The sequence below is a fragment of the Gallus gallus genome, chromosome 13 (assembly GCF_016699485.2).
Source record: "Gallus gallus isolate bGalGal1 chromosome 13, bGalGal1.mat.broiler.GRCg7b, whole genome shotgun sequence".
In the NCBI taxonomy this organism is placed as follows: domain Eukaryota; kingdom Metazoa; phylum Chordata; class Aves; order Galliformes; family Phasianidae; genus Gallus; species Gallus gallus.
The window spans coordinates 10268675-10296486 of NC_052544.1; the positions used below are offsets into that span (position 1 = coordinate 10268675).

The window sequence follows — 27812 nt, forward strand, 5'->3', positions numbered from 1 at the left end:
CTCCTAATGCTCTTTTCCACTATGAGGTTGGGATCCTGTGTAAGGATCCATGTTTTTAGTTATTCCAACTTTAGCTCAAGACTAAAGTTCAGACAGTATGCAAAAGAGTGTTTTACATTTTCAGTTCCAAAATGTCTGTGATAACGAGTATGGACTGGGCTTGCCCAGGAGTACTCTGCATGAAAGCATCTTTTAGGGAAACATGCAGTTCTAAGTGGCCCATACTGTGATTGCTTTGTGTAGGGTGCTGAAATGTGCTGCCTGGAGGTCATCTACTAGTTTTCCTGAACTTGGGGTTGGTGGGGTGATAAATTTAAGATGTTTCACCAGGACCAAAAGACAGACAGGAATGTGATGATGAGTAAACGTAATAGGTGGAGAGGGTCTTTGTGGTAATCCAGGATTGAGGTTGGCTGGTGCCTAGCTTGTAGACCTAGCAGTGCTGCTTTGGGCTTGTGTAGGCAGTGCTGAGGCTGGTGGATTCATCCTCTAAGACCTCCTCTGGGTCCATCAAGTGTTGGAGGAGCTATCCTTGGTGTCGGTTGGGCTGGGTGTAGCCTATGTGTTGCTTCTTCCTAACCATCAGTTCTTCAGTGTTTCTGGAAAGATTCCTGTGTGGTTAAAACCTAAACAGTTACATCAGTAACAGCCAAAAAAAAAAAAAAAAAAGCCAACAAAAAAAACCAAAGGTAGCAATTGCAGGGTTCTAGAAGAAACAACTTCTTTACAGGTATTTCTGGATACATTTTTGAACCAACAGTGACACAGAAGCATATGGTGGTTCTTTTTCTTAATTATGTTGGTCTGCAGGGGAATGACTGAAGGAGTCACACTTCTGATCCTGGCTGTGCAGACAGGTTTGATTGAGCTCCAAGTTGTGCATCGGGCGTTCCTGCTCAGTATTATTCTTTTCATTGTGGTGGCATCCATACTACAGTCCATGCTGGAAATTGCTGATCCCATTGTCCTGGCACTGGGAGCCTCAAGAGACAAGTAAGAGACTGGTTTCCTAAGCTGAAAGTTACTCAGGGCTGGTTTAGGAGATAGTAAATTGGTCATTAATGGCCTGATTGGGATTTTTAGTAGCTTATAAAACGTGTATATGTAGACATAAATCATGTCTTGTCTTTTCTGTTTTCAGATTTCTAGCCTAAATTCTCTAGTTTTTCTCTCTCCATACTGCTCCTTCATGTGCACACAGTAATGCTATTCAGCATGTTGTATGCTGGCAAATGAAGGTGAGTTGGGTCACCTGCTTCTGCTTAAGAGTCCATCCAGCATGCGTAAGCTCATGCTGCTCTGCAGCTGCTGGCTGTCCGCTCTTCAGCACTGCAGAGGTTACTCCCCCTAGCAAGACTGTGCTTTCAGTTAAGCAAATCCAGGACTCCAAAGCCTGTGTTTTCTTCCCACCACTCCATTCTGTGGATTTTGCTTACCTTCCTCTGCAGTTGAGTGGAATTCCCTCTCATGCAGTGATCTCAGACTGCTATTGAGGATGTATCTAGAGATGACCTTGTGTTAGATATTCCAAAACCCATATTTTTGTGACACAGTGATCCCAAATTAATAGGGTTTATTGGCAGGAAATAAGATGTAGAAGGCTTACATTAGAGTACCAGATGTTTTGATTGTGTGGGATTGTCGTTAAGTTCAATTTGTGTTTTGAAGAGCTTTATTAGTATCTGGTTTTGTTATATTCTGATTGTGTTTGCATCTTTGTTAATTGCTTGTGTTTTTTTTTTTTCTTTTTCATAGCCTGTAAGTAAGGAAGAAAGAAAGAATGTTTATTTATGTGTGGAGAGTTTGTATAGCTTAGAGGCTACTTGTAGCCACTGTCCTGCAGCAATGTTAACTTTAAAATATACTAACAGAGGGAGAGGGAGTAGAGCCAGGATATGAGCATCTGCCCAGCTTAATCAGGCAGCCTGTGATGACTGCAGTTTTGGTCTCTCATCTGCCAAATGTCTCTAGCAGTTCTAAATTAACTCAGATCAAGATAAATTCCTCTTCAGCTCTCCCTCTTTCCTTTGCCCACAGACAGAGAATTACGAACCTTACAGTAACATTCTGATGTTTTCTCAGACTGTGTTAAATTAGCCAGGTTCTGCTACCGTCTCATTCTCCCAGTGTTCCCAATTTCTCAATACCTCATTACCAGAGTTAGATGAAAATACAACCTGAGTACCATGTAGGGGTAGCACAGTAATTATTGGAGATGCTCTGGAAGCCTTTGCAAATGGTTGAGTATAAGAAGTTGATGATGTATTTATGTTGGGAGAGAGATGGGAAAGAAGAAAGTGATAAAGAGGAGTAAAACACATATATCTGCCTCTTCTTCCTCAAATCCCAGTAGCTGGGGAATATACTTCTGAAGGCAGCAGGGTTAAGTCTGGTGGTGAGAAGAAATACCTTTGCCTCGTTTGTTAGCAAAAAGACATTGAAGCACTGTAATAAGTAAATATTTTGGGAGAACTGTGTTTATATTGGAGGGTGTATAAACAATTAAAAACATACTTAAGTTTTTTTTTTAGTGGACTAAGATAAGATATCTAAGTATCTTAGGTATCTTAAGATATCTAGTATCTTAGGTACTTAATTTGTCTAACCTCTGACTTGACCCAATAGGACAATTACTGTAGATGATTTTTTTGTCCATAATCTTGTATTTGTGTTAAAACAGTGAAGATCAGATAAGAGGGATCTCTTCAGAGTGTGTATGTTGTTAGCACGCATGCTGGGAATGAGACTGTGCTCAAGTAACATAAAAACTCCCTTCAAGAAGTTTAAGCCTCAAGCAAACATCTAATGTGCTTACATCCAGGGGTGAGCCTGTTCTTATTTTGGTACTCACCTCTGATTTAAAAAAAAAAATGAAAACCTATTGTGTTGTTTGCAGGAGTCTGTGGAAGCACTTCCGAGCAGTCAGCCTCTGTTTGTTCTTACTTGTGTTCCCTGCGTACATGGCCTACATGATTTGTCAGTTCTTCCACATGGATTTCTGGCTGTTGATCATTATCTCCAGCAGTATCCTAACCTCTCTTCAGGTAAGAATGTTAGTCCTGTAGTAACAGAATCACTGCCTTAACTGTTGTGATCCTGTCTCTCTAGGAGAGAAAATGCATGATCAGAATAGAACGGGGCTGACAAAAGGGCAGAAGTACAAGATATGATATGAAATCTATTCTGTATCTGTGGCTAAGGAATTCCTAAGGGTTGGCTGAGAACGTAGGTGAGTGGAAGCCTATTTTGAATTGTAAAGCCAGGAGGCTTCTGAGGGCATATGTATCACAATAAAAAAACCAACATTTCCCAGAGCACTCATTTATATGTTGTTGTGTAGTGATGGTTATTTAAAAGTAATTTGCTGCTCAAGACACAGTACTGTAAATACTGGAAGTGTTTCATACTGTGAGTATTATTGTTATAAGATTTTCTTGTAATTAATTTATTAAATCGTCCCTCGTGATGCTTAACATTTTTATTTAATCAATTCAGCTGTGTTTTGGGCTCAGGAAAACACTTAGAAGGGGAAGCACATGAGAGCAAGAGCAAATGCTTTATGAGAAGTGGCTTTTGTTTGTCTTGAAGTTCAGCAACAGTTTTGCTGCTTCGAGACTTGCCTGCCCTCAGTCTGATTTGAGAGCAGTGTGTGTGTGCAGAGAGCTCAATAGGTAATGCTGTATAACTGAAGCTCCAGTTCGGGATTGTATGCTGAGCTAATGGTCTTGCACTGCCTTACAGGTGCTTGGGACACTCTTCATTTATGTTTTGTTTATGGTAGAAGAGTTCCGAAAAGAACCAGTTGAAAATATGGACGATGTGATTTATTATGTAAATGGCACGTACCGGCTGCTGGAGTTCCTTGTTGCTCTGTGTGTGGTGGCATATGGTGTCTCAGAAACTGTCTTTGGTGAATGGACTGTCATGGGTTCTGTGATCATCTTCATTCACTCCTACTACAATGTGTGGTTGCGGGCCCAACTGGGGTGGAAAAGCTTCCTTCTTCGTAGAGATGCTGTGAATAAGATCAAGTCACTGCCCACTGCCACAAAAGAACAGCTGGAGCAACACAACGATATCTGTGCCATCTGCTACCAGGTAAGAATAGAAGTATCAAAATGCTGACTTGAATTTAAATACCTCTGGACTGTCTGTTGTGTTTGGTCTGCCGCTAATAAAATAGGTCACTTGAATTATGTTTAATGGGTAACGTTTGTGCTTAATAAATTACTTGGATTATCCAGTTTTCTGCTTTTCTAAATTGATTTAGAGTTTTGGCATTGGGATTTTATGTCTAAAAACTAATTTGGATATGTTTAAACTTTCTATTTTTCTCTCTAGTTATTTAACAAACCATGACCTTGAGTTTCTCTGAAGCTCTCACGTTTGGGTTGAGCTGCTCTCAGTAGCAATAGCGAGTGTGCCCTTTCTTCATTAGTGAAAGATTCTGTTACTGAAAGGCAGTGTGTACTCAAGTAGCTGATTTCTTATTCATCCTTGGAAGCAGCTCAGTCTCCGCAGACACTGCTACTTCCACTTCATGTGCAATGTCAGTTTTATAACAGAAACTTAATTATCAAAAGGTTATGGGTCTATCTAATGTAAGACAGCTGAAGTAAGGACCTTAGAAATGAATGCTGAAAGTAATATCTTTATCACACCTCCAGCTCCAGAGTCTCTTTCCCTTGGATACAAATTGTAGCTATATATGACAATGAAAGAACTACCCTAGGTTTAATAGGGTGCAATTGGATTGATTCCAAACTTGAATACGAATTATTTGAAGAGTGTAACTACTGCTGCCAGATTGAATGGCAATGTTTAAAACACCAGAGTGGTAACATGTGAGTCTTTTCTCTGAGAGCATAATTCAATTTGTTTGTTACATCTGTAAGTTTGCTGGTTTTCACTTTGCACGGTTTTCTTAAGCCAACTAATCCAGCAACTCTTATCCAACAAATCCTTTTATTTAAGTGTAATAATATTTTGTAAACAAGGTTTTTGCCTAATATCTGATTTCTAATCCATGTCAGCCCTGGCACGTACTTGATGCGTGTGTGTGAATTTGTGGGTGTGAACAAGGAACGTTCTCCTACTTGCCCTGGGGACTGCTTCTGTCTCCTCTGTGGTTGCTGCTCCCATGAGATGAAGCAGGACATGTGCAGGGTGAGAGGAATGGGCCTGCCAATAATCTTTTGGTGTGTGTGTCTTTCAGGACATGAAAACGGCTGTGATCACACCATGTAGCCATTTTTTTCATGCGGGCTGTCTGAAGAAATGGCTGTATGTGCAAGAAACCTGCCCTCTGTGCCACTGCCAGCTTAAGAGCCCTTCACAGCTACAAGGACTGGGGCCGGAGCCAGTTCCACAGCCAAATCCTGGTGCAGAGCAAAATGTCAGACCTGGAGATGCGGCTGAGCCCCCCGGCGCTGAGCAAGACAGTGGGCCAAATACAGGGGACAACCCTAGTCAGAGTGATGGACAGGACAGCCTGGAGGCCTCTGCTGAGACGGAGGGATTCCAGGACGTGGACAAGGGCACGAGCCCATACGAGGCCAGCCAGGGAGCAGCGTGCGCTGCAGAACTCATGGCAGCCCCAGAGGGGTGCCCCACTCGAGACCCGAGGGTTAGCATCCAGCTCTAAGGTGACGAAGGATGACATGGGAACAAACACATTTCAGAGATCCTAGTTTGACTCAGAAGAAAACCTATCCTTCCACATCAGTGAAAGAAGTTTAGCTGTTAATGCTGGTCAAAATGTAATATCCTATGCTGATTTTCGTGGGCTGCTTGGTAGAGGTAACTCCAGTGAGATGTAGTAGAAATGACTCCAGAAGCTCTCTGAACTGCGGGCATAGGAAGGATGTCTGAAAATCTAAGTTAAAGAGTGTTTTCAAGACGTAGATAAGGGATGAGAAGCACGGGAGGTCTGTGGGAAGTTGTAGACAGACAGACAAAGCGCTGGCTTTTGTTTTGTTGCTGAGGAGGGTATCGAATACCACATGTCCCAGCGTCCCAGAGGGGTGTTAAATGCAGTGGGTTGCTGGTCTCTGGCTGAGGAGCAGCTTTGGTTACTGACAGTTTTTTTTTATGGCACGTAAGCAAAAAATCAAAGATACAACGGCAGTGATTGTACTAGAAGATGGAAGCACTCTAAATACGTCATGTATATGCTTTGGGTGTTCTTGGTTGGGCAACTGCATTTTAAGTCATGTAATCTATAGTGACTCTTGACTTTTATGATGGAGTCTTCAATATTTTGATGTATATGAAACTTTTGCTAATAATGGGCACAGTCTGGGCTGCATGAAGTAAACTAAAACTCTAATGAACGCTTTGGCCTCCGCTACCGTGTGCAGGAGGGAAGTGGGATGAGTTTTAGGGCACGGATAGAGGCCTTGCAGTACTGTGCTGTGTAATGTTTAATTCTTGCAGCTGAATTAAAACAGTATTAAACTCTGGCGATATTTGCACTTTGGGAATGAGTACATTATTGTGTATGATCAGACTCCGCAAATGCCACTTCTGAAGCTGTTAATAGGTTTGCACCTTTTTTTCTTTGACAAGGACATGTCCGTACTTAAATTTTTACATTCATCATGGCTTCAAGTAGAACTAGGAACTGGGGTGGGGAAATAGATGGGAGTAGGGGGGCAGGCAATTTTTTTATGTGAATTTTGATATGAAGAGAAATTAGTCACTTATTTATACAATAGGCTTGACTCAAGTGTTTTTCAAAGTCGGTATTCCTAATGTGAAATGTGATACTATTTTATTTTTAGTAGTAAATTTGGATGTAGACTGACAGACATAGCTGAATGTCTTAATAAATTACATTTGAAGATTTTTACACCTGGTTATGTGATTCTTATGCTGGAATTCCAAGAAGGAGAGGCTCTTCTGGAACAGTAGCTCTCCGTAACCTGTGGAGATCAGTGGGACTTCTGATGTGCTTTCACTCCCTCCTTTTCTTTACTGTGTGTTGTGGTACCTCCTGGCTGGAGGTGGATCTGGTCCTTTAAGGCATTTCTTTACAAATCTTAGCTGGTATGGATCAGTAGCAGAATGCTAAGGCACATTTGCTCCTGGAGGCCATGCAGGCTGCTTACTGCCTCTGAGACCTGTGCTCACCTGATGGGATGGAAGTGTCACCTGCATCATCTTGTGATTCTGTATCTCAGTTGTTTCCTTGCATCTGGTTTAGAATGTAGGTTTGCCTTGTGCCTCACCTGTCATTGCAAAACTTCTGATAAAAGCTTGTAGTGTTGGCAAGGAAAACTGATGAGAACGTTTTTCTTGAACTCTTCCTTTTCACTACTGCAGTGATCTGAGCTCCTCCTGTTCCTCCGCCTAACTGATCTCTTGGCAAAGAACACTAATTTCTACCTTAAATTATTCATTGCTAATTGATAATGCAAGAGCCAGAGGAAAGAACTATGGATTTACATCAGCGTTGGTAAGAGGTGGGTGTACCTGGAAACTGCTCATTAAGGACCAGCAGGCCTGCAGTGGATTCAACACATGCATTGTGCCAGGAGTGCAGGTCAGAATGGTCAGGTGTGGCACTGTAAGGTAGCCTGAATGACGTGTGTTGTCTCATAGGAGAAATGATGCCACAGGGCTACCACTGGGGTGAACCAAACCCAACTGTTTGCTGGAGAACTGCTCGGTAATATCAGCTCAACCAGAAAGTGCAGAGGGTGTTCATTTTTTTTCTCCCCACTCCCAGCTCAGAAATGCTGCTCTCGACCAAACTAAGTGCACAGCTCAGCTAGCTCTAGAAACAACTTAGAAATCAGCTTGCAAGGAATGGGAGTGGGTGGGGAAAAAAATACTGATAAGCCAAGCGAGCTGGCATACAGATCAGGAAGTGCAGGCATGAAGTGAGGACAGCCAAAACTCAGGTTGGTCCTTGCAGATGAGATAATCTGTGCAACTTGCAAGAGGAGAAAAGAGAGAAGGCTGTGAGGGAACAGAGTGGAAAGGAATGAAATGAGCCCTGTCTTGATGCTCTGTAGAGCACCTGGGCAAACAGTCCTAACATCTGAGGTGCAGAGCTGCTTCTTGGACTGTGCTTGCTTGATTTGATTTTCTTTTCTCTGCAGCTATGTGTAAGTTTTGGGGTGTAACTGTAGGCTTCCAATTGCCATCTTCTGGCCCTCCTGATGGTGGTGTGATGGACAAACGTTTGGGCTTCAAAAGATGCTTCCAGCAAGGTGGTGTCATGGGAACAGAGTCCACTTGGTTCATTTGATCATCTCCATCTAGTAAGATACAAAACCCAAGAAAGTTCATGTGTGTCTAAAATGAAAACGCTTGGGAAGTAGAACTGATTGTCTTATACTGTGGGGAAGGTGCTCAGGACAGAAGTTCAATTGAAGCTGGTGTGGCTGGGCTTGGCTCAGGTCAGGAGAGCACCAGCAGGAAGGTTGGCAGCAGGGGATGCATCGCAGCACAGCCTCAGTCTGTGGGCTGGAGGTTCTGAGAATGAATGGTCGATGAAGCACTGCTGCTTTGTGCTGCTGTGCAAAGGGCTGTGGAGGCCTCTGACCTCACTGTGTAAATATTGGTGGGGGAGGCCCACAAATAACTTTCTCTCCTCATCTCTTTGCCTTCTCTTGCAACATTGAAGGTGCTGGTTATTGCCATTTCGAACTCAGTCTTTCTTAGTGCTGCAGCAATAAGGTGAAAAATTAGCTGATCCTTGCTTTTTGTGATATTTATCTTCAATCTCATTAAAGCTATCATGGTTTGCTTACCACTGCCCCCCTCCTGAGGGTTTTTTTTTTTCCTTACAATGCCTATTTTTCCTTTTGGCTGTGGCTATTTTACATCTCGGTACCTCCCCAGAGCCCAAGGAGCCTTCTCTGCTGGCTGTGACACTGCTGGCCATGCCTGGGGGCATCCAGTGCCAACGTGGATCCTCTGGTGGGCAAATTCCATGTGTTTTCATCAAGGGATTTGTCGTGTAGCTGCTGAACGGTTCAGCCAATGTATTCTGTGGCTCTGAGGTGGTGATACTGTCCTGAAAGCCAACACCAGCTGGCTTTTGGAGAAATAGGTGGAGTGTGGGATGCTGAGGCCTCTACCTACAACTTGGAGTAAGTTTATCAATAACATATTAAGTATGTCATGTTTACGCACACGCAAACCTAAAGATGACTGTCTTTGATTCAGTAGGCTGGAAAAGAAAACAGTTTGCACCCATAACCAACCAGCCCAAAATAAAGTAATAATATATGAAACCCCTTAGCAGTGCAAGCAATTGGGCACGACTTCCCCAGTGCTTGCTGCTTCCTGGAGGCTGTAATCCACATCCTTAAGTAAATCTGTGTTAGCTGAGAGAGCTTCAGCCACCAACAGCCCAAGAGCAGAAGGGCTGCAGAGTTTTGCAGCAACAGATGTGAGAAGGCTGGGGCTGGGAGGTGGGTGAGTGAGTGCATTCATAGGAATTTAAAATGTAAAACGGGCTTAATTGGATAAAAATAATCAACTGTGAATGGATACCGGCTATTTATAAGTGAAATGATACACGCTCCCTTAATTGACCATAGTCTGACTTCTCATTGAATTGTTTGCTGTTTGCTTGGGGAAAAAATGCCAGCTGGAATGCAGGGGGGATTAAGTTTTATTTATTTTCCTTGCTAAGAGCCACATTGTGCAATTTGAAAGGAAATGTCCTTGGAAGACGGATTCCTCCATCCGCTGTTTCAGCCCTTGTTTGTTTTCTGGTGGAAATTAATTTCTCAAAGGCCCTCCGTGTTGGAAAGGGCACGCTGATAGGTGCAGGGAAATAAGGAACTGGAAACAAGATGCGCCTTAGCAGGCTGCAGGATGGAACCTTCGTGCGTGCAGGTGAGTTTTGGATACAGGCAATCCAATTCCCTTGCTGAAAAACAGGTTGGAAATACCCTCCCTTTGCACAGGTGGTGAGAAGTGACCTTCGGGAGGAACCCACGCTGATGTGTTGAGTTTTGCTGGGACTCTTCAGTGCTCTTTGGGCTCTGATACGTAAGTAAGGTGGTGCAGCCACGTGTGTCAGCTCACTGCTGAGCTCAGCGCTGGGGGCCCTGCTTTGGGTGAGTTCTGCTGTGGGATGTGCCAATGGGAATGGATTGAAGCGGCTCAAAGCGTTCCATGGGAGCTCAGCCTGCATGCCTTTCTCCCAGCAGGTTGGATGTAAGTTGGGTCTGATGAGTTCCAGGTGTTCTTCCAAAGGTTTGGAGCTGGAGAGAACAATTGTGGGCAGCCATGGGGTCACCTTTTCCCCGGGTGTGGATGAGGGATGTATGCTGAGCCAGGAGGTCCTACTTAGCGCTTAAAGGAGCCCACAAGCAGGATGGGGACCGGCTTTTTACATGAGTAGGTAGTGATAGTACAAGGGGGAATGGTATTAAACAGAAAGAGGAGAGATTTACGTGAGATGTCAGAGGGAAATTCTTTACTCAGGTTGGTGTGGCTCTGGCACTGCTGCCCGGAGCTGTGGGTGCCCCATCCCTGCTGGTACCCAAGGCCAGGTGGGATGGGGCCCTGAGCAGCCTGAGCTGATGGGGGGCAGAGCACAGGGTGGAGGATGGGGCCGGGTGGGCTTTAAGGTCCCTTCCAACCCAACCATGCTGTGATTTGGGGGTTTCGTTAGCTGGGTGTGTGTGCACTGCTGCCAGTGCAAGCTTCCCCAAAGCCTAAGTCTGCAAAGTGCTTTCCAGAGGGCTTCATTTCCCTTTTTTAATCACAGATCTGGCCGGGATGGACAGGAGGATGGAGGGTGGGAGGAAGGGGTGTGTGGGTGAGGGGGGTTAAGGAGGAGCAGCGCAGTGCCGCAGCGGCGGCCACGGCGGGGCAGTGCGGCTCCGTGCACGGCAGTGCGGCAACGGCGGGGGGGGGGGGAGGGAGGACGGGAGAAAGGGGGAAACATTAAGCAAACAAATGAAAACAACACCAAAAAAGGGGGTAGGGAGAGAAAAAGGAAGCAAAACCAAAAAGAAAGCCAGCCTGCAAATGTAAATGCAGCAGCTACGTGCCAAGTGAAGGTGCTGATGCTGTGATAAGCCTTCATGTCTGCAAAGTTTGCTGGGAAGAAAAAAGGGATTCACGTCCATAGGGGATCAGAGCGCTGCTCTGACGTTGCTATTTTTCTTTCAGCTTGGAAGGTCCTTCCCCTGCTCTCCCCCACTGGATTCAAACCAGGCAGTGAAGCCAGGTCTGTTCCTGGAGCCGTTGGAGGCTCACCGATGTCTGTCTTCGGACCTCCCTGCTGATAAAGATTTATGTGATAGGAATAATTTGGTTGGGGTCAGGATTTCTCCTCCATGGAACCCAGGGCTACGTGGGGAGCTGCTGGGATCCCAGCACAGCCTCTGTCCGGCTTCAGTTACAGCTTGAGGTATTTTTGCCTCTTCTCTTTGCACGGGATTTAAAGCTGAGATATGCAAACAGAGGCCGTTGTCCACCAATGTCCTCCAATGGGCGACTGCTCTCCAGCTCCTTGCATACAGTATCTGCACACAGTAGCTTTTGCCTTCTTGCACAAGTATTTTAATTGCTAATTTGCTGGTGTCATTTAGCTCAGCTTTGGCATTTATCACTTGGATTTAAACTTGTTCAAACCGACGATTTTCTTGGCTACCTGTGTTAATAATTTAAAGGCAAAAGCTCATCACTAAGTTATTATGGGTAATTATTTTGTAGCTGGTGTGGAAATGGTCATTTCTGCAGCCTTAACGAATCACTGAATCAGAATGGTTTGAATTGGAAGGGACCTTAAGGACCATCTGGTCCAACTCCCTGCACTGCACAGGGACACCCACAGCTCCGTCAGTGCTCAGAGCTCCTCCAGCCCTGACCGTGGCTGTCTGCAGGGATGGAGCACCACCACCTCTCTGGGCAACCCGTGCCAGTGCCTCACACTTACTGTAAAGAACTTCCTTATGTCCAATCTACCTCTCCCCTCTTTTAGCGTGGAACCATTTCCCCTTGCCCCTCCGTCTCTCACCCAGCAGTGCAGCACAGGAGCGCTCTGATTGCGATCATGCAGTCATCGAAGGGGTCGTCCCCCAAAAGGATGCTTTGATTTTCGATGTGACACCCAGGTAAGCGATGCTGGCGCAGCCCCGCAGCCTTCCTCAATTGGATCTGCACCGCAGTGAAGTCAGCCCCTCCCCGCTCCCACCAGGTGGCTCTCACGTTGCTTCCATTTCCCTCGGCAGGGCTGAGCAGCTCCGCTAGCCGAGTTTACGTGGGATGTGAGTTTTCCCATCGCTTTACTTCGGGACGTGCGGCGTGGAGCCCTGGGGCAATGCCGGCACCTCCAGCTGCCCCCGCCCCCTGTGTTCTGCCCCTGCTGAGGGGGTCAGCCCCGAAGGTGAGGTGATGGAGGGCTGTGGATGGGCACGGCTCGGCGCTGGACAGAGGACCCACAGCTGCACTGATGGCCATCCCTGCCCCGGCCCCAACAGTGCCGCACGTGCAATGCTGTGTGCTTTCCCGGGGGGCTGAAGGTGCTGAATTAGGCACTAACGTATTTTCCTGTTGGATCACTGTTTGACTCAAGAAAATAAGAAAGGGCTATTACTGCCTTCTGACCCGTTGCTTTGACATTTGAGTTTCAGTTTGCTTAGCGTCATAACGTTGAGAAATTCAAACAGCTCTCCAGCTCGCAGAATTATGAACGCCTCCATTTGGCACTGGAAGAAACCAGCCCTGCATTCTGGATTTCCTTACGTTCGCATTTTCCCCAGCCCAGCAGGGTCGTTTTCCCTTTGAGAACAATACAGGGCTTGGCTCCCCACGCTGTGCCATGGCTGCAGCAGCTCAGTGCAGGGCAGGGCAGGTTGGTTCATCCCCAGGAAGGCTCTGCCAGACACGGGGGCTGTACAGCTGTCCCAGCCATATGCCCTGCCCTGCCCTGGGCTGCAGAGGGGCCCTCGCTTTGCACTGCTGCATCTTTGCTGCTGCAGTCTGCACTGAGGAGCTGGAGTTGTTGAAGGGCTTTTCTACTGATAAATGGATGGAAACCCGTATTTTCATCTCACGTCATCAAACATTCATCAGATACTCCTGGTCAGTACCGACAGAGCCAGATTTGAACTGGTGACCCAGCAGTAAAAGGCCCCGTTAGCGATTTCCCTGAACCATCGAGCCAGGGTGTGACACAAAGGCAGTGCCGTGGCGATTTGTGCCACAGGTGAAAGCAGGTTCTGATTTCTGTTTGCTGATGACCGTTACCAAAGCGTTTTGAAGGGGTTCGTGCTCCCGTGTGATCCAGAAATAGGAAGAGCAGCACTGCCTGCACCCATCTCCCCACATAGGGCAGTGCTGTATGAACCCGACCCGTTCACATATGTGGGTGGGGGGAGAGAGCCCCTCTGAGCCCCGGGACCCAAAAACGTCCTCATGTGGCACTGTGGGACCGTCCTGCGCCCGGTCTGTGCTGTGCTGGTGCTCCCCATAGGCAGGCAGGCTGCTTTGCCTCACAGTGCTGCTCTGTTCTTTCGCCGGCGATTTTTATATCCCGGTTCTTTCTCTCTTTACAGAATCATTTGAGGAAATAATGTGTGAGGGGAAAAAAAAATATTACCTCCGGCAGTTGTGTTATAACGGCTCTTGTGCTGACAGCCCTTTGGGAACGGTGGCAGCAGCAGGGTAAGTATATATGACATCTTTGTAGTGATAAAGAAACAAATAAATGTTCCCATTAACACTCCATCAGGTCAACAGCTATTCCAGACCGACGTGATGCGGGAGGGACCGGCCTGATTCACATCGCCTCAGCCATCGCTTCCCTCGCAGCATCTCCCCGGCAGAGCAGAGGTCCTGCTGGAGCCAGGTGGGGCCATTAAAGGAGCTGTGAACTTTTTACAAGTCGCCTGAAGTGCCCTGGCCTCAATCCAGCCCCGCTGGTGTTGCTGCGTCTGTTTCGCAGTTGCTCCATCACACCCCGACAATGGCTCTGTGTCGGCACTGCAGGAAGTCGCTCCTCCAGCTTTGCACCGCCTTTTGGGAGGCGGCTGCTGCTTCCTGAGCCCCGCAGTGTGAGGTGTGTGCGGTGTGAGCCTCCCCGCCACCGTCTGCCTGGGAAGCGCGAGCAGCGTTTGTGTGCCATCCGCAATGGGTGTGTGTGAGCGGAACAAACGTGCAGACGCTGCTCGGGACGGCTGCCCTCCAGGGAAGACTCGGGGAGCTGTGCTTGGATGGGGACTGCGACGCCCCAATCCCTGTGCAGGTGCACAGGTAGTGAAGGGCGCTTCCTTGGAGTTTCCCATTCAGGAGGATGTTTCAGCCCACTTTCTCTCTGATGAGATATCCCCGTGTTAGTGAGAAGGGCTGTGGCTGACGCGGTGTTCCCAGTGGAAATGGTGCTCCCTCCCCATGCTGAGGGCGCTCTGATTGTCGCAGTCTCACACCTGTTATTGCTTTTGCTCACAGGCTGAATGTTTTGGAGAAGAGATCCTCAGAAGGAACACGGGAGGTGCGTTGGGACGCCTTCGCTCTGCACAGAGATAAAGCCAGAGGGATCCCACATTCCGAACAAGGCAGAGCCTGAACTTGAACTGCGGGTTGTCCAAAGCTCAGGAGAGAGTTTAAAGAAGTGAGTTCCTCTTTGTGTCCTAAAATCCTTTCTAACCGAAGTGCTCCTATGCTGTGTTCTGGCAAAGCCCCGTTGGCTGTGGGTACGCACTCAGCTCCAGCCACATCTGAGCCCCAGTGATGAGCTTCGTTCTGCTTCTGCTGAAATCGTGGGGCCTTCTGGAGTTCTTTCCAGAGCAAACAGGTCTCAGAATGGTCAGCAAGAGCAGCCAAACCCTGAGCAGTGAAGTCCCAGAAAGAATGAATGTAATGCTGGCCAACCTGACAGGTGTCTCTTATTGCTTCCCTATGGGAAGGAGGAGCCCGAGATTTTGGAGCGCACTGCTCAGGATGTTTGTGAGCACCTTTAAAGGTGAAAATCCCAGCGTGCAAAATCCCTGGAGTTCAGATGAGTGTTCAATAGGAGATACCCCTGAATCTCTTAAATACTTCTGATCACATTCAGCCCGGATTCAGCAAAGCATGTGCTGTCTTTAGGGGGTGCTTAAATCCCCTCCATGCAGTGTGCAGCAGCTCATCTCTCCCAGGCAGGTTCTGCTGCCCCTCACTGCACCCACATTCATCTCCCCAAAGTGGGCAGCACTTTGGCCCATGTTTACATGCTTTGCTGAATTGACCACGTGTAAAATCAGGGCAAGATTTTAAGTATGATAAAATAACAGCCACGATCCATCCAGCAGCTGCCAAAATAAGACAGCACAGCCAGCCTTAAAGGTACTGCAGGCCTGGGGGAGTGCTGCGCGGCCCAGAACTCTGCAGCCCATCCCTGTCGGGACAGTGCTCTTTCCACCGATGCACGGAGCCGGATTGCAGCTGCTCCTATCGGCACGGGGAAGCCGTTCTCCATCTGCAGGGCTCATCTGCCGTTTTGCAACGGGTGCGGCTGCCAACGCCGGTAGGAGCGGGAGGTGTCCGGGTGTGGGGACGGGCGGAGCCGACGCATCCCTGAGCCGCAGCGGTGCTGCGCGCTCCGCCACCCGTAGCGCCGCGCTCACCCCGCGGGACCGGGACTGGAGGTGCCCCATGCGGCCGCCAGGTGGCGCTGTAACCACGCGGCGCTGCTGCCCTGACCCGCACCGCGCAGCGCCGGGGCCGCGAGTGGCAGCGGAGGTCCGGCTGTCCCTGGGGGAGCCCCGCGGCTCTGCCCGCCTCCCCTTCTCCCGGGGAGCTGCCGAGGGAAGGGGGGGGGGGCTGGGCTCCGGGGGTGCCCCCGCAGGGGTTTACCGGCACGGCGGGGAGACGTTGGTCCCAGTTCAGGGTCGGCCCGGGGTGTCCTCTGTCCCCAGGGGCAGGGCTGCAGCAGGAGGAAGTTTCTGCGTGCTCCCGTTCAGGTCTCCTGCTGATGCTTCTTCACAGCAGCTGTGTAAAGCAGGCTGTTGCCGCGTCCCACCTTTCCCCTCGCAGTGCACGAAGGCTGTGTGCTGATCCTCAGCCCCGTGGATGAGCCCTTTTCTTTCCTTCTCCGCAGGAATGAGGCGGGGAGGAGGAATGAAATGCCTCTGGTGGTTGAGCCCTCTCACCTGCCGGAGGATGTCGGGTCCGTCTGTGGCTGGGAAGTCTTTGGATCAACGCAGGAGTGTGGATGTAAGAAAAAATCCTGTGCAAAGCATCTGTGCTGGGGAGGATGCGACGAGCGAAACGCTCCCGAGCCCCCTTCTCCACACCAGCATAAAACACAGGTAAACACTCAGCCCACGGTGCTCTGTGCCCCTCTGTCCCGCCTCGAAGCCAGAAGTTATTTTCCCTTTCTCCCATCAGCGCGGCCCCACCGCCCATCTCCCTCCTCTGGGCAGAGCAATACGGGCCCTTCAGGTGTCTCGTCCTGTGGTGAGGGGTGGGAAGGAGGCAGCAGGGGGCTTTTCTCAGCAACCCCCATTTCCTACCCCTTGTTCCGTGCGTTGGGACCTATGCAGAGGGAAGTTGGGCTTTTCCGTCCCTCTGCTGAGGCAGGATGGAAAACACCCATGCCAGGGATGAGAAGGGCCTTGGGCCCATCTGGAAGCGATGTAGGGGAGGAGAGGCCTTCCCATGGCAGAAGGCTCTGGGACCTGCAGCCTCTCAGGGTGTTTGTGTGTCCTCTGCAGCCCCTTGTTGGGATGCCTTCCCCTCCCCTGCCACAACCAGAGGTGCTGTGGCCGCGTCCCCTCCCGGCCGTTTTTAAGCTGTCTTTGCTGTTGAAGCAAAGCTGCGTCACACGAGTTTATGTTGCGAGGATAAAATCCCCATGTGGCTGTCGCTCATTTTAGGAGCAGAACCCATCCCAATCCATCCCCACCCATCCCCACTGGCAGCAGACGGCAGCTGTAGGTCTGTACGTTCTGCTGCGTGTCTCACACTGAGGGCACAGCTTCACCCGGTGCAGGGCGGCTCTGCGGATCCAGCAGCAGGGCAGGTGTGCTCAGGCCATGGATCCGACCCGGCCTGCAGAAAGTCAGAGCTGACTGCATGGGAATTCTTTATCTAAAAGCCCCAGCATGGAGCTGTTGGCTCCTGCAGGGTGGATGGGGCACTGCAGTCTCAGTGCCAGCTGCCAGCCCTCCCCGCTTGATTTTTTTTGCCCATCCCTGACTTTCTCACTCTCCCCTCATTCCAGCTCTGCTTTCCTTTCGTGCTTCCCTATGGAGATGGAGCTGGGCTTTAACCCTTTGCTCCTTGCAGTGCTGTCGGTGGCTCTGAGGCTGCCCTAAGCCCAGCGTGGCGTTGTCCCCGCTCTGCTGGCTCTTGGCTGGAGCTGCTGGCACATCACCTGTGCACGTGTGTGCATGCAAGGAAGAAAGTAGGGGGAAGTTGTCCCTGTTGCTGTCACAGTGCTGTCCCCGCCTGGCAGAGGTGCCCTCAGCCCGTGCTGTGCTGCTGCTCCTTCAGCATCCAGGAAAAGGCATGGAGATGGTCCCCCATTCCCCATAACAGGTTTGTGCCAACCGCTCAGAATATCGATTCAAACGCATTATTCCTCCCTCGGCAGCTCCCTGCCCTGGGAAACGAGCAATCAGTGCAGGTGCAAATAGCTTTTAATTGCAAAATGTATCTCACCGTGGAGGCATTTAGGCTGGATATGATACAACCGCTGCAGCAGCAGTGTGGAGAAGACCAATAAGCCGAAACGCTGCAGGGGCCAAACTGCTCCTATGCTATACCTATGGCGTAAATATTCATGCGTGGCTCTGTGGCTGTGTTCCTCCACGTGTCCCTGAGATGTGACACAGTAGGATTATATGAAAATTCAAATATCATCTGCAGGGAAGGCGGAAACTTGCTTTCTGCAGCAGCTCATGCATGAGAACACAGCGCAGTGGAGATGGGGATGAGTTGCGTGTGGACTTCCCTACAGCAGAGGCTCAGGTGCGGATGTTGGTGCCGGCAGCGTGCTGGCAGGGGCTGTGTGCCCACTGCTGGGCTGGGTGCTGTAACTGAGGTTTAGCGGCCATTGCCCGTACAGAGATGTATACAGGTGGCTGGAAGAGGCTCCTATGGAGTTCTCAGAGCGCCTGGGGCTGCCTGTGGAGCTGTGTAAGGGTATTTGTAGCCAGGCTCTGTTCTCTAGGTCTACTCTGAGGCCCTTGGCTGTGCTCTGGATGGCACCGGGTGCAGCCCGGACGGGTTGGGCAGCCCGCTCCGCTCCCAGGCAGCAGCAGCGGGAGCTCGGAGTGGGTACGGGGGCGGCAGGCGAAGCCACAATTAATTCAGAGCCAACCCGGCCCGTTCCGCGGTCCGGCATCGCCCTGGACAAGGTGGGAAGCCGGCCGGGCTGCTCCGCGTGCGGGTTGTGCCGCGTGCCAGCACCGCACGGGCTGCGGTTGGGGCGGCATCGCCCGCGGGCACTGCCCGGTGCGGTAACGGCCCCCGGGGGGCGGCCGCACTGAAAGGGCTGCGGGGGGGGGGGGGTCGGGGCGGGTACGGAGCGGCCGTCCCAGCGCTTCCCCAAAGAGGGCAGGGACTGCGAGTGTTATTGTTTGTATTATTTCCCCCGGGGGGGGTTGAAGCCAACGGCGGAGTTTCTCCGCTCGCCGTCCTGGTCGGAAACGGTGCGCTTCTCCCGCGCAGCACCGCAGCGCTGTCCGGGACGGGGCGGGACGGGACGCGGGGGGGGTTTGGGGTTTGCGGCGGTCCCGGGCTGAGCCGCTCCGCCCGTCCGGGGTCCGGTGGGGAAGCGGCTGCGGGGCAGCGGGCACGGCTGGCCGCCGGGAGGGTCCCTCCGCTTTGGGCCCCCGGCGGGCGGCCGAGGCGATCCCGGCGGGACCCGGCGGGCGGCCCCGCCTTGATGAACAAAGGCGCGATCGCGATGGGATCAATGAAGCCCGGGGGGGCTCGGGGCAACTTTCCCCCGGGCCGGCCGGAGCTCCCGGGCGGGGCATGCTAATGAGGGGGCGTGGCCTCGCCCCCGCTGCCGCGCCGCGCGGGCCGCTATTGGCGGAGGGGCGGCGGAGGGAGGCGGGGGGAAGAGGTGACGCGATGCAAATGAGGGGGGCGTGGCTTCCGCGGCCCCGCCCCCCGCCCGCCGGGGCTGCGGGGCTCGTGTTCGGCGGCGGGGACAGTCAAAGTGGCTCCCATAGGGAGAGACGGCGAGTCCGCCCGGCGCTGCGGGAGAGGGAGGGGGCGCGGGCACCGGGAGCCCCGGGGTCTCCCTCGGTCCGTCCGTCCTTCCCGCTCCCTTCCCGGCGTGCGCCCGGCTCCGGCAACTCGCTTCCTGCTCGGCTGAAAGAGGGAGGAGAGAGCGCTTCGGCTGGGAGAGAAGAAAAGAAAGAGGGAGAAAAGAAAGAAAAGAGAGAGGGGAAAAAAGAGGGGGGGGAAACTTGCCTCTCTTGTCACTGGAAAATGACACTTGATGTAGCGGAGCCCGCCGCAGCTCCCGTTCGTCCTATTGTTTCTTAAACTGCCATCCGAGATTTTTTTTTTTTTTTTTTTTTCCTCTCGCCTGCTGCCATCCGAGGGGTGTCTTCATACAAAAGGGACTCCGAGTTCTCCTCCGGCTTCTGCGAGCGCTGCCGGCAGCCCCCGGCGCCCCGCAGCCCCTCCGCGCACCCAAACAAACTGCACACGCAGCGCCCAGCCGCGCTCCCATCGCCTCTGGATTTTCTTTTTAATTCTTTTCTTTTTATGTTTTTAATGTCCGTGCCTGTGTTTGCTTTCTCTGCCTTGCTTTGATTCCAGCGAGAGAGAGAGAAAAGAAAACACACACACGTCTCTCTCTCTATATATATATAAAAAGAACGTTTAACAGCGATTTCATCACTATTTTTTTTTATTTTTTATTTTTTTATTTTTATTTTTATTTTTTTTTGCGTAAAGAAGGAAGATTTTGCGCTGTTGTTTCTGATTCATGTTTGGGATCCAGGAAAGCATCCAGCGGAGCGGGAGCAGCATGAAGGAGGAGCCCCTCGGCGCGGGGATGAACGCGGTGCGGACGTGGATGCAGGGAGCGGGCGTCCTGGACGCCAGCACGGCCGCGCAGAGGTAGGCAGCTCCGCACCGCCCCAAAGCCGCCCCGGAGCTCTGCTGCCAGCAGTGAGTTTCGCGTAGCCGTCGCCAGTTAAATATTGATCCCCCCTCGTCCCGTAGGAAGGAGTTTTGATTAAAAAAATCACCGTAGGAACAATAAAGGAAGCGGCGAGCTCTGCTAGGTGGGAACAGATTGGGCTTAGTCTCGTGTTCGCGCGGAGGAAGGAGTTTTCAAAACTATGTTGGTGCTGCTTTAGCCTTAAGATCTCCCATCGGCGCTTCCCTCCTCCGATAAGCTGCGAGTTGTGCACGCGTTCTCCAAAATATATTTCTTTACTTCTCTGCCTTATCTCCGCCAGGATCAGCAGCTCCTCTCCTCCCGCCCCGATAAGCGGGGACTGCGCAGAGCTTTCCGGAGGAGAAATTTAATTCGAAGCCTCCCTGTAAAACCACTGCCGCTTATCTTAGATTTCCCCCAAAGAAATCCCTTCACCTGGGAGGTGGAGGTGGTGGGGCTGCACGAGGCTCCGCTTTCTCTCTCATTCCTCCTTCTCCCCATCCTCTTCCCCGGGGAAAAAGAAATCAGCTGCCGGCTCCGCATCCCGAGCCCTGCAGCCGGCAGCGGCTCACGAGTTCCGTGTTGACATCTCCCGGTGTCTCCCACCTCTCCCCGCACCCATCATCCCCCCCCCCCCTCCCCGACTCTCCCCTCCATTCGGAGCTCTCTAAGGAAGGGAAAGTTCTTCAGGGACAACCCTGAAATATTTCCCGTTGTCTCCCGGGCTGCCCTCGCGGTGTTTACCCGGCGCTCCTCCGAGGGGAGGAAGGGGCTCGCAGGACTGAAACTGAAAGATAAGGCGCGCGCGGGGCGCTCCGGTGACAGCTTCGAGCCGACTTTGAGAAGTGGCAGAGCATGGTGCTCCGCGGGGCAGCGCGCCGGCGGGGCTGAGCGCTGCCCGCCATGCAGGGCCGCCTGCGGGAGGGCGCTGCCCTTGGAGAGGGCCGGTGGGTGCCGCTTCGAGGTCCTGGGGGGGGCTGCGGGGTGCTGCGGGCCACGGTGGGGTCGGGTCCCGGCTCTCCGCGGGGAGAGGCAGCGCCTTTTCCCCGGCCCAAAGGGAAGAGCCGCGGGGCGGCTCGGGGAGAGTGCCCGGGGAGCCCAAAGGGGTCCCGCGTGGCCCCGGTGCGGGACAGGGACACAGCCCGGAGGGCGGGAGGCCGCACCGTCTGGGCTGCCGCTAACCCGCGTCTTTGTGGTCCCAGCGGAGTGGGTCTGGCCCGGGCTCACTTCGAGAAGCAGCCTCCTTCCAACCTGAGGAAGTCCAACTTTTTCCACTTCGTCCTGGCTCTGTATGACCGGCAGGGGCAGCCCGTGGAGATCGAGCGCACCGCCTTCGTGGGCTTCGTGGAGAAGGAGAAGGTGAGTATCAGCGCGGTGCCCCGCGGGGGCCCGAACTCTGCTCTCGGGCCCTCCCCGCTCCGTTCCCCTGGAGCCGCGACACCGGGAGCCCCCTCCGTCTCCGGGCGCTTTGCCAGGGATGGGGGGGGGGGGGGGGGGTTCGTCTGGTCTCCCCCTTTTGCCTGGGGGCTGCGAGCCGCCTCGTCCGGCCGAGTGATGGAGAAGCTCCATACCTTACATTTATTTTTTTTCTTTCCTTCCCGCCTCCCCGCGTCTTTGAATTCAGGAAGCTAACAGCGAAAAGACCAACAACGGGATCCACTACCGCCTGCAGCTGCTCTACAGCAATGGTAAGGGCTGAGAGCCCCCGTTGTCAGCCCCACCGCCCCCCGCCGCCACCACCACCACCGGCTGCCCTCCGGCCGCTCCTCGGCTGGAAAACCCCCTGGGGCCCGGGGAACCGCTGCTCCCATCCCCTCCGCTCCGCGCATCCCCGCGCTCGGTGCCCGGGCACAGCCCGGTTGGGACGGGCAGCTCCGGCCGACAGAGCCCCGTCGGGTCCGAGCCCTCGGGCGAACCCCGGTACTTGGCCACCGGCCCCGCCGCTCCTCACTGCTCTGCCTCTTTTCAGGGATCAGGACGGAACAGGATTTCTACGTTCGCCTCATCGACTCCATGACCAAGCAGGTGGGTGCTGCGGGAAGCGGCCGAGGAAAAGGGGTGTGTGTGTGTGTGTGTTGGGGGGGGGAGGAAGGGGGAGCGGCCGTCGGGGCGCGGCCGGGCGGTGAAACCCGGCTCCGGTTCGCAGCGTGAGCGGCTCCCCCGGGCCGGGGGGGGGGGGAAGGGGACGACCGCGTTCCGCACCCGGGGGAGCCGTAGGGCCGCGCTGCGGGGTCCGACCCCGGCGTCGGGGCTGCGAGGAGCCCCCGGGAGGCGGGCCGGAGCGCTCCGGAAAAATCCTGGCGACTTCCAGTCAGTCCGACCCGGGGGCTATTGAGCCGCTTAATTGTAGGATTTAACCTCCCGCCCCCCCTCCGGCCCACCAAACGCTGCGAGCGCAGCCGCCGGGCAGGCGCTGAGGCTTCTATTTGTCCTTTCTTTATTTGCGCGGCCGCCGGGTCGTTGGTTTTGAGGAGGAGCGAGAGTAAATCGTGGCGAATTTGCATGGCGGATAGGAAAAGCCCCCCGAAATGCTGCACTGGGAGCGGCGAGCGCCGTGCTCGGCTCCGGGGAGGGCTGTAGGGCAGCAGAGCTTGTAAATGGATTAACCCTAATTGTGGGCTTGCTCTTTAGCTTTCCAAACAGAGCAGTAACGTGCGTGCGTACCTGCAAAAAATAGTTCTCTGTGTGCAAAGTGGGTTTGTGCGAAGGGATCTTCTGAACAAATCGATTCTCTGCTTTAGAAATTGTTCCTCCAGTTTCTCTTCTGCTCCTGTCAGAAGCTTTTGGTCTCGTAATACATTTCTTCTAAATGGTGGGCACGTTTTTTAGCCCTTCTTTCCTTTAGATGTTTTATTTTCCCCGAATCTGTTTTACTTGTAAAAATATTTCTTAAAACTTATTTAATTTAAGAAAAGAAAACCATTCTGGTTCTTGTTGGTTTTTTTTTTTCCTGCACCGATAGAAAAAGCTCAAACCCTGTATGCTCAAACCCGGTTGTCTTCAGGGGAAAACAACTCTTGGCTTCTGCTTGGGTTTCTTTTTCTACAGCAAAACATAAAGCTCCAAGGGCTGAGTTTGTTTTAGAAAACTCTCTTTGATGGTCCCTAAACATCTTTTCCTGCTATTGAAGACCGCCTTTCAATAGAGAGAGGAAAAAAAAAAAAGAGAACTTAGAAGAATTCTACTCGACAGTCCCCTGTGCATCTGAACTCTGTTAAACCATACGCTTCTAAACAGAGCCCTGTAGGAATTAAAATAACAGCAACATACCCCTACTCATAACAAACCTTGGGAAGTGTTTGCTGCCGTTCCTTGATTTTCGGGCACAGATGGGTTAGTTTGTGTCATAAGTAACAAAATCTCCCTGCTACGTGAACTCTCTTTAGTCCTTTCAGAACTTAACGTGTTTCAGTGCAGAGCGTAGGAGAGCGCCCATCAATAAATATTATCTTTAAATAGCTTTCCTATCGGTACGGAAACGTGAAAGCCTCTGTTCATAATCCTGTTGAAAACGGATCCCTGAACTCGTGTAGAGCAATGGATTCAAAATAATTTTCTTAACAAAGGCATCTTGCATATGAAGAGTTCATCCTAAGGCACTGTTTGACCTCTTGGTCTCTCATTATTATCGAGTCATCAGAGGGTCTTGGAAAGAAAGGGAAAAGAAACCCCGAGATACAGTTTATTTGTAAAACATACCATGTAGCTTTAAAGCACGTTCACATGGAAAAAAAAAATCTTTGTGATTTCAGGAAGCCGTACAGAAACAAAGTTAGGAGAAATGGCAGATTTGGGGGAAAATGCAGTGGAGCTGAGAAGGGAAGGTTTGAGAACAAAAGCTCCGAACTGGGATAAGGAAGCAGAGAGAGAAGGGATGTTTCAAACAGCCATGTTTGCTTGGGTATGAGTTTCATTAAGTTCTTTAGGTGTGACTGTAATTGCTTATGAGAAATAAGGCATTGGCATGTCAAAGCTGTGGCAGTGCTCATCTGTATGTTTTCAGGGGCCAGGATCTAAAATCCCCCCCGGCTTCTTTTTTTCTTTTATTTTTTTCCTTCCTTTTTTCTTTTTTTCCTTTTTTTCCCATTTTTTTCTTTCTTTCTTTTTTTTCTTTCTTTTTTTTCTTTCCCTTCCTTTCTTCCTCTCTTCCTTCCTTCCTAAGTGAAATCATGTCAGAGTTGTGATTGCTTCAGTCGCTGAATGCTTATTAGGCAGTGAAGTACAACACATGACAGAGCTCACCCAAATGTTGAATGTATCATTTATATTTTACGACAGTGAATTATATAGAAGATTCTCAAGTAACTTTCAAATCATCAAACTGTAATTAAATATTGCAAAGACTGTCTGAAAATTCTTTAATTTTTAATGAAAGTTAAATATATATTGTCAGCCTACTTGAAGGTGTAGTATTTTAATGCATGACGCTCAGAACAAATTGGATAATGAAATGATTACTTTTAAATGAAACTGTTGCAGGAGCACACACGTTTCCGCTGGCGCGGAGCTTCCCCTGCTCACACGCACACATTCACACACTCAGTAATTGTGAATTCCCAGACTGAAATTACGACGACTCTGAGGTTTCTGATGGCAAATTAAAAATCCCACCGAAGCAAAGCTTGAATGAGTTCGGTTCCCCAGGTTGTATGGGAAATGATCTTAATGTTAAAAAGATATATATTTTAAGATACGGCCAAATCAGATTTAAATCTATTCTCTTTGTCTCACGATTATGAATTGCAAGGTTTTACACAGCCGTTGGTTATTAGGTTAGGTAAGATAAAATAAAAGCCATTCTGCAAATCAGACCTGGATTTCTCTACATCGGGTCGCTACTCTTAAATTTAACCAAAACATCCCATTAGCAGCATACACCACAAAACCAGGCAGGGCTGCACTGGTTGCTGTGTGTAATTGTAGGTATTCCTGCTCCTACGGAGTTCTTGATCAGGGCTAGTAAGGCTTTGTTGCTGTTCGTACGGTCCAGCTAAGGGCCCAGCCCAGGAGCTGTGCTGTGGGGTGACAGGGGCTGTCTGTGTGTGCTGTGTTCAGTGTCTGTGGGTGGCGATGCACTGTGGGAGCAGTGCTGGGTGATGGTGGTGAGGCCAAAGGAAGCACAGATGTCACCGACTCCGTCCCAGGGCAGACGCAGGGTGCAGGTCTCGGCTGTGTGCGCTCCCTCCAAGCACGAGCTCTTGTGGTGGTCCTTGGGGGACTCTGGAACGGGAAGCTCAGGCTGGGCCGGGCTCAGAATGTGCTGAACACTGTGCTGTGCACGGCCTTTGGTGGTGGCACCGGAGGAGCGCAGAGTGGGATGGTGAGGGGTCTCGCTGCAGCCCTAAAGCGCATCCCCGTCATGTTAAAATCGTAAACGCTGCACCCAAATCGTTAATGCTGTGGGGAAGTTCTTTCCAGTGTCAATGCTGTCTTAATTACATTTTCTTTCATGTTATCTTGGCACCTCATTTTATGTCGGGATCACATTCCTAATGCGCTCAAAACCCCGTAGGATCCCAAACTTTATAGCTGTTGCTTTGCGTAGAGCAGCAGCTCCCGGTGCAGCCGGTCTGGCACTACGATGCTGTGTTATGAAATTGCCTGCAAAATCTGAAATATGTCTGCTGAAATAAAGCCGGAGTTTTTAGGCAAGTCTGGGGATTTTAATGTATTTAGAGAGGAGAGGCTTTGTCAGCCGCGTTTTCATAAAGTTGAGATATTTCACGATGAGGAAAGATGGAGGAAATAAATCTGGAATACTTCTTACCCAAGCATTTTTCCTTCAGCCGTTCTCATTCATAAGATATATCGGAGGGTACTACGGCTCAGGCATCTTAGAAAGCATAAGTTTTGCAAGATAGCTGTCGTCTGTTCGTGGGTGGAAAATCCTTCCTTCTGACTTGAGCTCTGGTTGTGCTTTGCCTTTCCTCGGAGCTGTAACTCTGGATGCAAGCGGGTTCTGTGTTGATGCCTGTGATGCTCTCTGCTGTGCGCAGAGGGTTGAGGAGCCGTGCTCTGCACACAGCACACGGCACAGCGCGCAGCCCTTCGCTGGCAGCGATGTGCATGGGAAACAAATTGTTATCAATAAGTTCGGAGGAGCCTCCGCAGACTCTGAGATATTTCACACAAACATAAAACAAAACCTAACCCCTGTGATGGGGAAAGTTTACACTGCGCCAGATTTTAGCAGCTTTCTTGTTCCTTTGGTGAGATGTCAGAAGTGCAGGTGATTTTAATTTTCTTGTACGGCGAGGAGCGGAGAAGTTTGGAATTTGCATGCATGATCAGGACCTGTGTTTGGGAAAATGTAAACTCATCACAGTGGAAAATGTGTTGTTTGGAGTCTGAGGGTGAAAACAAAGCTGAGGATTTTGGAGAGACTGCCTGAGCCAGATGGCCTGGTGCATTCCCAGTCTGGCAGCCCAACTGCTCCCTCCTGTATAATATACAGCCATTTGTTCTGGGATATTTACGCTAGAGCTGTTTCCATGTGAATGTTTGAAAACCATTAAAAATGAACATATTAGGAGAGATAAATTTATTTAATTTGTGCGAATACGTCAATAAGCGGGCTGCGTATCAAAGGCGGGGGGATAAAATAATGAGATGCCACTGAATTGTGCACTGAGACACGGCGAGAGCTGAACGTCCTCTCCTGGGGACCCAGCGCTGCGCTGCTGTCTGTGGCGGGTGAGCAGAAATCCTGCCTGGGTGAGGAGGGAGCACTCGGGTAATTAGGGGTTAAGCACTGGGAGCCAAATAGATGTAATGCGCTGAATTCACAGCGCTTTCCGCATGGCCATATAGCGGATAGGAGCTAATCTGTGCTGCCCCATCTGAAGTCAATTGCAGAACTCCTATTGAATTCGGTGGGGCCAGGATTTTATTTTTTCTGTGTGTGTATGTGTGTATACGTCACTGCGGATCATTTGGGTTCTGTTGTTTTGAAAAGAGCCTCGTTCTAATGAGCTTTCTCCTCTATTTCAATAAAAGATAGAGTTCGCGTTGGGAAACAGAGGAGGGATTTGAAAGCGAGTGGGTTTAGACGCACGCTGCTGATTTCTCTCATTCTCTGGCTCTTAAAAATCAGGGCTGTGGCACCACCGAGGAGTAGCATGGCCGTGATCTCAGTCCTTCAGGACTTTCTCACCCCGCTCAGAGCAGCGCTGCCTGCCTGGCGCTGTGCGGCTGTTCAGCCCTCAGCTGTACCAGCGTCAGTCTGGGTTTAGTCAGGAAGAGCTGAGGACAAAATCTGCGTGGATCTTTTTCCACCTTCTCCGTCAACTCTTTTACTGCTTTATTCTTCCATCGTTCCCTCGTGAAAAAGTGGCCTAAATCAGAACGGTAGCCTTGGTTTTATATTGCTCCCCTCCCTTTTACTTTATCTTTTTTTTTTCGTGAACTCTCACTGAAAAGTTTTCTGAATTGCTGGATGCACTTGTAGGCTAGGAACGAGCGGGATGTGCTCAGTGCACTCATTTGTATGTGCTGGCAAGTGGTGAATTGCGTTTGATTTAACTTCTTATGCGGCTTTATGTAAATAGACGAAAGGGAGCACCGTAGTTTACATCAGCTTTTCAGGGCCTGATTTTGGGATGGGTCTGTGCACGAGCAGCCGTTACTCATTGGGACTTTTGACTGCAAGGGCACTTCCACGAGAAATGATTTACAAACGTAAGCTGAGTTTTGTGGGGAAACGTTTCAGATCTTCGGGAGGAGAAGACCT

The 27812-nt window shown here is 50.7% G+C and overlaps 2 protein-coding genes across 15 annotated transcripts in view; both read left to right on the forward strand.

The window, feature by feature from the left end:
- Positions 1-6850, forward strand: part of RNF145 (ring finger protein 145) — a 40520-nt gene extending 33670 nt beyond the window's left edge. For all 5 annotated transcript variants that reach the window (XM_001233172.7, XM_046900439.1, XM_015293896.4 and 2 more), the window contains 4 exons: positions 811-993; positions 2897-3044; positions 3742-4098; positions 5216-6850. In XM_001233172.7, the coding sequence (XP_001233173.1) occupies positions 811-993; positions 2897-3044; positions 3742-4098; positions 5216-5644 (1117 nt within the window). In that variant the 3' untranslated portion in view covers positions 5645-6850. The remainder of the gene's footprint in view (positions 1-810; positions 994-2896; positions 3045-3741; positions 4099-5215) is intronic.
- Positions 6851-19113: 12263 nt separating this feature from the next.
- Positions 19114-27812, forward strand: part of EBF1 (EBF transcription factor 1) — a 263422-nt gene continuing 254723 nt past the window's right edge. For 8 of the 10 annotated variants that reach the window (NM_001397656.1, NM_204752.3, NM_001397657.1 and 5 more), the window contains exons 1-4: positions 19114-20040; positions 21286-21442; positions 21708-21771; positions 22053-22108. In NM_001397656.1, coding sequence (NP_001384585.1) covers positions 19907-20040; positions 21286-21442; positions 21708-21771; positions 22053-22108 — 411 coding nt within the window. In that variant the 5' untranslated portion in view covers positions 19114-19906. Of the gene's footprint in view, positions 20041-20900; positions 21031-21285; positions 21443-21707; positions 21772-22052; positions 22109-27812 lie in introns of those variants that run through there. The other 2 variants (XM_015293740.4, XM_015293741.4) reach the window with 1 other exon arrangement.